At 39.0% G+C, this 11,341-nt stretch overlaps 1 protein-coding gene across 1 annotated transcript; it reads left to right on the plus strand.

Moving 5' to 3' along the window:
- Positions 1-1,800: 1,800 nt before the first annotated feature.
- On the plus strand, positions 1,801-10,200 carry LOC132551800 (outer dynein arm-docking complex subunit 3-like). The gene is made up of 13 exons (XM_060215944.1): positions 1,801-1,897; positions 2,119-2,240; positions 2,743-2,820; positions 5,071-5,235; positions 5,741-5,845; positions 6,040-6,162; positions 6,961-7,083; positions 7,244-7,274; positions 8,081-8,193; positions 8,613-8,773; positions 9,052-9,214; positions 9,621-9,752; positions 9,988-10,200. Exons 1-13 carry the CDS (start codon positions 1,801-1,803, stop codon positions 10,198-10,200), a joined length of 1,626 nt encoding a protein of 541 aa, XP_060071927.1.
- Positions 10,201-11,341: the final 1,141 nt, after the last annotated feature.

Consider the following 11,341-nt stretch of genomic DNA (forward strand, 5'->3'; position numbering starts at 1 on the left):
TATATTGACTGGTGCCTGTAGTTTGAGATGTTAGAAAACAATACAAGATAAAAAAAATTGATGACTCAAGGACCTCAAACCAGCTAATTTTCATCTCGCACTATTTATTACATTGTCATGCTATGTATTATGCATCTGTAAAACTTGTCCAATTCTATAGACCTGTGAACTCATAATCGAAGACTGTATAAATTTTGGAATTTGTATATTACAACAGTGTCTCCGTTTCCTCACCTTTTATGGAATGAAAGATACCAAGAAAGTGTTGACATGTGGCCAGTGTAGGCCTATTGACTACACACATGAAGACGTTGAATCTAGAAATGCCGCGACTTTGTTTGATGTACACTAAAATGGTTACGTCATCAATTCTGACGTGAAATGATGACGTCTTATTATTTGTGTCCATCGGAGGGTTAAACGACCTTTTCAAGTTACAGTAACTGTAAGTAAACTCCGTTTTCAGGAATAATCTTAGTAAGTAATACCTAATTTAATATACATGTTTTGCGCATCGTATATTTAAGGGAATTTTTTATGGATTGAAAATTCATTGCAATTTCGATGGTAGAATAACCATACCTTTATGACTTGATTTCGCCAAGTACACACCTCGGCATTATGTGTTTCTTTAGAGACTTTACGGAAATATTGTAGCTAGGTAACACCCCCTTCTGGTTGTGGACATTTATTTCGACCTCTTTCATTTTCCTCGGTCACCTTCTGGATTCTATTGATGAGTCCTAGCAGGACGAAACTGCAGTTTAATTCATTAATGACAATTAAATCTAAATTTGAATCGAAAGGCCCTATTTACTTAATGTGTGCATCTTGTACCATCTTTCACGTGCGCTCCACGTTTTAGAGACATCAGTCTGCATGTCCGAACTGGACAAACATGCTCCTGATGTCTAGCCTACAGTATGGTACTTGATAGCCATTGTCATGAGATTGTCGAAGTCTTCGACTGTCCAAGCCGCCTATCTTGGAAATTACGACTAGTTAGCGGTTGACCTTATATTAAATATTGTCCTCTAACGATTTCCAACCCAGACGTTGGATCATTGTAATGACGATAGATCTGCTGTACTGGATGCCCAAGACAATAAAACCGACAGGAACAATTTTCCACCAAGCTGTATGACAAGCGTGATGGGTTCGTCACCCGTTTTGTGAAATATTCATTTGTAGGTAACGGCATGCATTCTTCCTCAGCCTATGGTTTTCAAGGACTTGTTCCCAATATCACCGTTTTCTTGCAAGATATTGACAGCTGACAGAAAAAACACAGAGACACAAGGTTTCGAGAAATGCTGTGATTATGCGGAAGTTTTATAGTCGTCGTAATTTCATCATTGGACGAATTCTACTTCCTCCTGCGATGCTAATGAGTACGTGTGTTATGCTTTTAGCACATCTGATGATTCCGATGTTGTTAAAATTGTTTTAATTTAGGGACATGAAATTACCTACTTGTATTGACCAAGGTTATGATGGCAGGTGTTGTCAGTGAGGCAAAAGACGCTTACTCTTCTGGAACACGTGTTCTTATTCTCCTCGTTATTTTCCGTCTCTGTGTAAATCTTTCCTTTGTTCATATGCCCTAGTTTCCTCAAAGTGAATCATGATTCTATTGACATGTCGGTATTTTCTTTGTAGCTTCCCAGCAAGATGAAGATAACTGTCAACTTGAAAATGAAATTTTGTTTAGTTCCACGTGCTTTGTAGTTATTGAAAAATATGTCCGTCACGTGTCCATATTTTGTCTTTATGTAGCACATCCCTCGCGCTCGTGGCGAAATGCCTCAGCAGAACGTTCAATCGAATGGCCTGGCGGTAACCGCCTGGTCAACGTCCGAACAAGTGGATGAAGTCCGAGGAAAACTTCATCTTAAAGGTAGGTCTCCATCGCAGTAGTACAGAAAACACTGAAACAACGTATTTAAAATTGTGATTTATAAAGAAGACACAGCAAAAAACAGCAACAGCTCCGGAGCCCTTGTGTTTGAACACTTCAGTGGCCTTTTTCCAGTCAATAAAAAAATCATTCAAGTATTCTACTAGTTAGAAACAAATACCGGATAATTCATGACATAATTTATAACTTTATTTGTTTAGAGCGGGACGCCAAAGCATTTTACGAAAGTTCTGAAACAAAGAAGATCGAATTCGAACAACTTATAGCAAAACTAAGGGCCGAAAACAAATTAAAGCGAATTACCTTGGCAAAAAGCATCGCTGTAAGTATGAGTTAGCTGGGACAATTTTGATAGAAAATAATTCGTTTCCTCCCCGAAGCGAAACAATGCAGAGAAATATATGTGTTTTCACTGATCCTAAACTTATAGGGATATTTGAGGGTATTTAGATATCATTACATATTGTAACTTTTAGGTAATGCACCGTCAGGTTATAGAGTGACCCAAAGCAGTGCAACTTACTCTTTTTACAAATGTCGGCTCGAGTTTTATCACTTTAATGTATTTCAATATTGAGATGGGGTATGCATTTGTAAATAAAAGAAAAAACGGTTAACATGTTATTGCTTTTTTTCAATCTGACACACATGTAGATTCTACATAAAAACGAGGAAGCTATTTATTTTCCCGCAATGACAAGAGAACATCAGTTTTCCACAGTTACCATTGCCTGTTCCGATATATGTAGGAAAACAGTGAATTCAAAATAGAATATCTCACACATAATTTTACAGTATCTATTGCCTATTTTCAATGACCTTAGGGCGATGAGAAGGTAATTCGGTCAGTGTTCCAGAACCGACGAAAAGAGCTTCTGTCCATGCAAAGATATACCATAGCAGTAAGTACAATAGACTCATTCTGCGATTATCACTGGTATAATTGACACGGACGACATGACGTAGCATTGACTCATTCTGCGATTATCACTGGTATAATTGACACGGACGACATGACGTAGCATTGACTCATTCTGCGATTATCACTGGTATAATTGACACGGACGACATGACGTAGCATTGACTCATTCTGCGGTTATCACTGGTATAATTGACACGGATGACATGACGTAGCATTTACTCATTCTGCGATTATCACTGGTATAACTGACACGGACGACATGACGTAGCATTGACTCAATCCGCGATTATCACTGGTATAATTGACACGGACGACATGACGTAGCATTGACTCATTCTGCGATTATCACTGGTATAATTGACACGGACGACATGACGTAGCATTGACTCAATCCGCGATTATCACTAGTATAATTGACATGGACGACATGACGTAGCATTGACTCAGTCTGCGATTACCACCGGTATAATTGACACGGACGACATGACGTAGCATTGACTCATTCTGCGATTATCACTGGTATAATTGACACGGACGACATGACGTAGCATTGACTCAATCCGCGATTATCACTGGTATAATTGACACGGACGGCATGACGTAGCATTGACTCAATCTGCGATTATCACTGGTATAATTGACACGGACGACATGACGTAGCATTGACTCATTCTGCGATTATCACTGGTATAATTGACACGGACGACATGACGTAGCATTGACTCATTCTGCGATTATCACTGGTATAACTGACACGGACGACATGACGTAGCATTGACTCAATCCGCGATTATCACTGGTATAATTGACACGGACGACATGACGTAGCATTGACTCATTCTGCGATTATCACTGGTATAATTGACACGGACGACATGACGTAGCATTGACTCAATCCGCGATTATCACTAGTATAATTGACATGGACGACATGACGTAGCATTGACTCAGTCTGCGATTACCACCGGTATAATTGACACGGACGACATGACGTAGCATTGACTCATTCTGCGATTATCACTGGTATAATTGACACGGACGACATGACGTAGCATTGACACAATCCGCGATTATCACTGGTATAATTGACACGGACGACATGACGTAGCATTGACTCAATCTGCGATTATCACTGGTATAATTGACACGGACGACATGACGTAGCATTGACTCATTCTGCGATTATCACTGGTATAATTGACACGGACGACATGACGTAGCATTGACTCATTCTGCGATTATCACTGGTATAATTGACACGGACGACATGACGTAGCATTGACTCATTCTGCGATTATCACTGGTATAATTGACACGGATGACATGACGTAGCATTGACATGACGTAGCATTGACTCTGCGGTATAATCACTGGTATAATTGACACGGATGACATGACGTAGCATTTACTCATTCTGCGGTTATCACTGGTATAATTGACACGTATGACATGACGTAGCATTTACTCATTCTGCGGTTATCACTGGTATAATTGACACGGACGACATGACGTAGCATTGACTCATTCTGCGATTATCACTGGTATAATTGACACGGACGACATGACGTAGCATTGCGATTATCACTCATTCTGCGATTATCACTGGTATAATTGACACGGACGACATGACGTAGCATTGACTCATTCTGCGATTATCACTGGTATAATTGACACGGACGACATGACGTAGCATTGACTCATTCTGCGATTATCACTGGTATAATTGACCCGGATGACATAACGTAGCATTGACTCAGTCCGCGAGAAAAAGTATGATTGACTCACCTCCACGACAGCAGGTGAACTGGACTCATTCAACAAGAGTTACTATGTTGGGCCATGACAACAAAATACTGGCTCCTATCGTGATATGCGACTCATTCTAAGGTAATACTTACATAAATAAGTGACTCATATTGTGAGTACAATTGTACATACACATTCATATCATTATGATAATCATGATTGACACGTGATGAAATATTACCGATGATTAACCCGTCCTGTGATATTAAGATTGACCCATACTGTGATAATATATATGTCCTTGAATGACTCATATTGTGATATTGTATGACTGAGAAAACAACATAATTGACACATACTGTGGGGGAAGTCGTAATGTACGTAAAACTGTAGTAACCAGTACATTTTAAACTTTATAAATTTTAAACAGTATAAACTTGTTATAATGTAATTCATTCAAACGTGTTGGTTTGGACACCAACAGGAAGCCATTAACACGATGGACCAGAAGGTGTGTGTGGCGAGTAAACGATTGAACGATCTGAAGTACCAACGCAACCAGCGCGAGGAACGTCTGAGTGAGTTATGTGTCACAGCGAAACATACCAAGACTGTTAGTTATACTGACTACAACGTGGACCGGGAGAGGGTAAGATGTGTTCCGAGGGATGTGGTGACGAGAAAAGGTAGCGAGGGTACAGATGGTGATGAGTGTGGTAAGGTATACAGATGGTGATGAGTGTGGGAAGGTATACAGATGGTGATGAGTGTGGGAAGGTGTACAGATGGTGATGAGTGTGGGAAGGTATACAGACGGTGATGAGTGTGGTAAGGTATATATAGATGGAGATGAGTGTATTAAGGTGTACAGATGGTGATGAGTGTGGGAAGGTGTACAGATGGTGATGAGTGTGGGAAGGTATACAGATGGTGATGAGTGTGGGAAGGTGTACAGATGGTGATGGGTGTGGGAAGGTATACAGATGGTATGAGTGTGGGAAGGTATACAGATGGTGATGAGTGTGGGAAGGTATACAGATGGTGATGAGTGTGGGAAGGTATACAGATGGTGATGGGTGTGGGAAGGTATACAGATGGTGATTTGTAAAGTACAGTTGGTGACTACAGAATGAGATCTTTTCTCATCATTACAGGAGATCCGCCGACTACAGAATGAGATGGACAAAGCGCGAATTAAATACGAAGCGGCGCGCAACATTTCACGGCGATATGAAGAGATCATGATGCATATGCAAGAGGTATGTTGGCTGTACGAATTGATAACGTACTGTGGAATTTTCAAGATCTATTAGCTTACTGTTCGTCATTATGACAAACCTATCCATTATACAAACGTCATAATTAGAAACTTATAGATCTACCTACTAGGTAAGTGTCCCCATTCATGTTTGTTTTGCGCTAACCAGAAAATGATATTTGTTTATTTGTGAAGGAGGTAAGAAACTACCCCGCTCGTCTTGATCTACTAGAGCAAATCGTTGGGGACGCGTCTTCCGAGCTCGCAGTGTTACATCAGATGAACGAAAAGGCGATAAAAACAAGCGAGGAGTCCAGGGTAGGTTGTACTGTGGCCTTTCTTCAAGACCTGAAAGGAAGTCACGTTGATCGCCGGACGATGTACAAACAATGTAATTTGGTCATTCAGAGTTCAATAAGTCACTTGTGGTTATATATGTTTGTTATTGTTACAGATGTCAGTCACGGATTTATACGGGTCAGTTCCCGTTATAAAGGTCAGCCAGTGGTATATAGGTCACTCAGTGTTTATAGGTCAGTCAATGTTACATAGGCCAATCAATGATGTATAGGTCAGTTAGTGTTATATAGGTCAGTCAGTGCTATATAGGTCAGTCAATGTGTATAGGTCAGCCAGTGTTACATAGGTCAGTCAGTGTTATATTGGTCAGTCAGTGCTATATAGGTCAGTCAATGTTTATAGGTCAGTCAATGTTTATAGGTCAGTCAGTGTTACATAGGTCAGTCAGTGTTGTATAGGTCAGTCAGTTCTATATAGGTCAGTCAATATTTATAGGTCAGTCATTGTTACATAGGTCAATCAGTGTTTTATAGGTCAGTCAGTGATGTATTGGTCAGTCAATGATATATAGGTCAGTCGCCGTTTATAGGTCAGTTAGTGTTATATAGGTCAGTCAGTACTATATACATGAACTAATATAGGTCATTTGCTGTTTATTATGATTAATAACGGTTAACTGTCACATGGAACGTATCGCAAAAATTGAATTCTCTAGAACATGGGAATTTTCTTTGTTATGAAATTGATATTTTGTGATATTTTATTTCAAAAGGATAATAGCCAGTTTTATGCTCATCTGGTTTTCCGCCTTTGTAGAAGGACCTCCATGTGATGGAGCGCGAGATGTATCAGGCTAAACGGGCACGTGACATGCAATTGAATGAAACAAGGAAAGAAGTTGAGAGGAGGAAAGAAACGTCTGAACGTGCGGAAAAACGAGTAAGTAGTCTGTGGACTCAACAATCTTAGGTCAACTGAAATACCAAAGGAGTCGAAACAAACTTTTAGGGTCGATTTCTAAAGCATGTTGAAAAGTGAGTCTATTGTATAACAAACTAGATATGATAAATATAATTCAATGTCATAACTTACTTTGCAGGCCAAAGTAAATCTGATTGCCGACACGACAGGTAAGCTATTCATTGCCATACTGAAATATTAACTCTACATTCGTGAATACTCATTAATATTCTAATTGCCACAACCAACACTATAGATGTGTTGTTTTGATTCTCTATAGATATAACAAAAAAGGAGCAAACACACAGAAAACATTAACTTTAACGCTGTTTTGTGTTAGTGTTATGATAGAAAGTAATAATGTTTTGAAATATTGACGTTTAAGCCGGAAATATGTCACGAAGAAAAGAATTGTCCCCATAATATAGAAGAAAAACAGATTTCTTACTTTGACTAGCTTTTCCATGTGTAATATGGAATGTGATCGTAGATATTTAGGAAAGATATACGTGAAGCGACGGTAGATCTACCGGGACATCTTTGAAACATGTGCATTAATACAAATGGTGGAACACTGTAAATATGTTCCACACTCGTCAAACCCATCTTACCGAATAATAAACTGCTACGGCAAATGGTGAAATTGTGTTTATCATGGCCCTTCCAAAATGGTGTACAGCCTTGGCTCTTAGCAGGACAACATGATAATATAGCAATAATGACATCATTGTCTTAAGTCCTAGTATACTTATTTATAAAGTAGATATTGAGTTGGTTTTCCTTTTGAATAACGAAATTTGTTAAACTAACAAGAATGTTAATTTTCTGCCAAATTGTCGTTATACGATGGCAGACGAAGGCCGTGTATTGTTAAGTTTTTATATAACATTTCATTGAAAAAGAAAATATTTTTATCTAATAATTCTGACATAACTTCGCATAACCTAGTGCCAAAGTTTAATCTGGTAACTTACAGATACCAAGGCAGCTCGACTACAACTAGAGAAAGCTGAGCGCCAGGAGAAAATCTTAGAACTCGAGATGGGCTTTGAGAAGATCAAAAGTGCAATCAACGTATCTGACATTGATGTGAGTAGGGCTTAGATCGAGTCATTCACTAAAACATAGTTAAGGACGTACATGTTTTCTTCATTTTTAAAAAAGTGACAATATCCGGGAATAACAATATTTCCATGTACTTTATTTCACAAGTAGCTTGGGTCTGGATTTTTATCCCTTTGATTTAAAACCATGCCTCCTAAACGATCAACATACAAGTGAAAGGGGCATTTTTTCAGGAGGAACCCTTTTTATCGATTCCGTTACTCGTTTCACTCACTAATAAACTTTAGAAAATGTTAGAAATAAAGGCAAAAAAAATTATCCCAGAAAATTCTGACCCCATATTTTTATGAAATTGCTCTCTTTTCCTTGGTGATACAAGTGTACCAATACATTTTGCACATAACCAAGCTTTACACATCGATTACAAAAAACATCCCTTACAGGACGTGGTAATGCGCGTGTTAAACCAAGAGGAAACAACTCGGAGGATCAAGGCTCAGGAGAAAGAAAAACTGCGGAACAAAAAAGAACTTTTACGCGAGAAATATAAACTTAACAAAATCTTCGAAGAAGTAAAATTCACAAGTGAACGGCAACTGGCAAGGTAGGCACTGATCGTTTGGTATAAAGCGACTATTCTGTGGTATTTGCTCAAATGTTTCCTTGTCTTCCTAAGAAAGTATTGTTCATACATAACAGTGGACAGATGTACCACTACAACACCTTCTCTCCTGGTATACCATCAAATTGAAGGAAATATATGGCAGCCAAAAGGTGATTGTTATGGCTGTAAATTTTCAGTTTCTAAGCTCGTTATACACATTTCCAACTTGATGGTAGTGATCCTGATTATTTTACCTCAGCTGTCATGCTATGTTTCAGAGCCAGACAGATTCTAGACGATGTTGAAGATAATATGGCTGAGAAGGAGAAGTGTCGAGAGAAGACTTATGACACCTTGCTGACCAGCGACAGTCTACTGTTGGACATCCAGTCCGGCATTGCCACTCTGAACGAGAAACTGAAAGATGTCAAGCTGAAGCCAGTAAGCCTTTAACTGTTTCTTATGGTAGTAAATACTCAATCACTATTATCTATTGCTTCTGGTGGCACGAAAAACTTGAGATCTTGAGCGTTCCTTTTACCAGGATTTTGAAATAAGCGAGGGACAGTAATGTAAAACAAGGGAGAGGTCCCAGCACCATTTGGCTGTCAGTGGTTCTGAATGGCCGTTAGACTGACAGGTGCCAATGTGACATAATATTCATATCCCGGCGATAATTTAGGTACTCTTCAATTTACCAAACAGTATGATCTACCAAACACAGTGCATACCTAACTGTAGGCAGTTAACCAACAGCGAGGCCAAGTTAACAATAAACCTTTCACACTGATCAGCAACTCCTTGTTACATCCATCATTCATGTCTTTGTCTATTCCCAACATTCCAGCCATTCCACAACTTCACAACAGGCGACCCTGTAAAGGACCTGCTCAACTGTTCCCGCAAGTTGGACAGGTTACAGACGGAGCTTGTAATGCAGGGCGGAGATGGGACAACCCCTAGGGTAGACTTCAATAAGGTAGTGCACATTGTTCAGTTTTAATGTTATCTAATCACGCTAGGCCTTACAAGAGTTTTATTCAAGCAATTCATACACGGGAAAATGCGAATAAATTTCTTTATTATCACTCCAATTCCATTAGGAATCCATTCCAAATATGGATGTAGCCAGAAGGTTTCTGTAATGTTGGAGGTACATGTACAATTGTTCCATATACAAATCCATACACGTGACACCCATTCCTTCATTACAGCTCCATGAATTCCTGGAGAGTCGCCTGCCACCGTCAAACATCCGAATAAAGGTCGATGTGGATGACGGAAGCGACGAAGATGACTTTCACTTCGACCACGACCAGGAAAACGAGGGTCTGTTATCTCGTGAAGACATCAAGCGACTTGGGCAAGAGATGCTCAACTCTAAACTCCGGCCAAAAAAGAAGCGCTCTAAAAAGCGTGCCAATTAAGGCACTAGCATATGGCTACAGGGGAATGTTGTATGGTTATGTTGTCTTTGGAATCTTCGATTCTAATCCATTCAAATTTTGAAGGTGATTTTTTGTTTGTTTTTTTTTATATTTTTGTTTTTGTGGGGTAGGGGGTTGTCTTCCTTTATTTTCTTTTTCCTTTTTCCCTCCCATTTTTCTTTCTAACTCTCAGATTTTTCCCATCCCTTATCTTTTTGTTAGTTTTACGTGTTCCTATTAGGTAATATGTGTGTGTGTGGACAATCAGATTTTTTGTGTAGTAAGTAGGATTCTTCCGTTTAGCCCAGCTGCCCTCCTTATTACCATAACATAATCAGTTCATTCCAATCTGTGTTTAGATACTCTGCAGTATAAATGTTAAAACATCATATCTATATAATTTGAAGTGTTATGTAAACCCGCATTAGTATGTTCTTTATAAAGAGACCAAAATGGTAGAAACGCATGTACTTAAATTTGGGTGAATTTGACAGTGTGGCATATCTGTGATAAACTGCACAGTGGATCAAACCACAAAACACTGCATAACTTGCTGGCCGAGCTTTAAGAACTTCTTCCCCGGTAAACATGAAACCGTGCCTAGTGTTATCATTGTTACTAATGCTGTAGTGGGCATCTAAACTTAATCTCCTCCAACCTCATCCAAATGATTTCTTAGGGCCTTTTTCCATTTTTTTAAGATATTCTTTTTTCTTTTATATATAGCATATGTTGTTTCTCAACCAAGCAGCTGTATTTGTGTAGTGGTAGGAAATGTGTGTCCTTTACTTATTTTGTACTGTTGATGTGTTTGTATGTGTGATATTGTCATACTTGTATTCTTCTCATCTATTTTTTTTTACTCGGTTTAAATGTTCTTTTTTTCCTTTGGTTTTCCTGAATGGGTAGAGGGGGGTGGCGGGAGAAGGGGGTTCATCAGTGAACTAGGGTTAAATGTTTCTAGGGGTTATGAAAAAAAAAAACAAAACCATTACAACAGACCCCTGTCACGAGGTTTCTCGACTGAAACTGGCAAGGCTGAAAGGAGGCGACAATCATGTAGAAATTTCAGTACATAAACGCAAAGCATCATTGATTTAGTTTTGTTTTCCTTTTGTGAGACGCAAAAAAATGAATCTCA

This window comes from Ylistrum balloti, unplaced genomic scaffold (genome assembly GCF_031769215.1).
Source record: "Ylistrum balloti isolate Yb309-2 unplaced genomic scaffold, AGI_CSIRO_Ybal_v1 Utg370214, whole genome shotgun sequence".
Taxonomy (NCBI): domain Eukaryota; kingdom Metazoa; phylum Mollusca; class Bivalvia; order Pectinida; family Pectinidae; genus Ylistrum; species Ylistrum balloti.

Excerpts from the sequence above, each read along its gene's own strand:
- LOC132551800 (XM_060215944.1), top strand. The coding sequence starts at position 1,801 with ATGCCTCAGCAGAACGTTCAATCGAATGGCCTGGCGGTAACCGCCTGG. Across the intron at positions 5,236-5,740 it reads ACAACGTGGACCGGGAGAGG|GAGATCCGCCGACTACAGAA; the intron begins GTAAGATGTGTT and ends TCATCATTACAG. Across the intron at positions 5,846-6,039 it reads TCATGATGCATATGCAAGAG|GAGGTAAGAAACTACCCCGC; the intron begins GTATGTTGGCTG and ends TTATTTGTGAAG.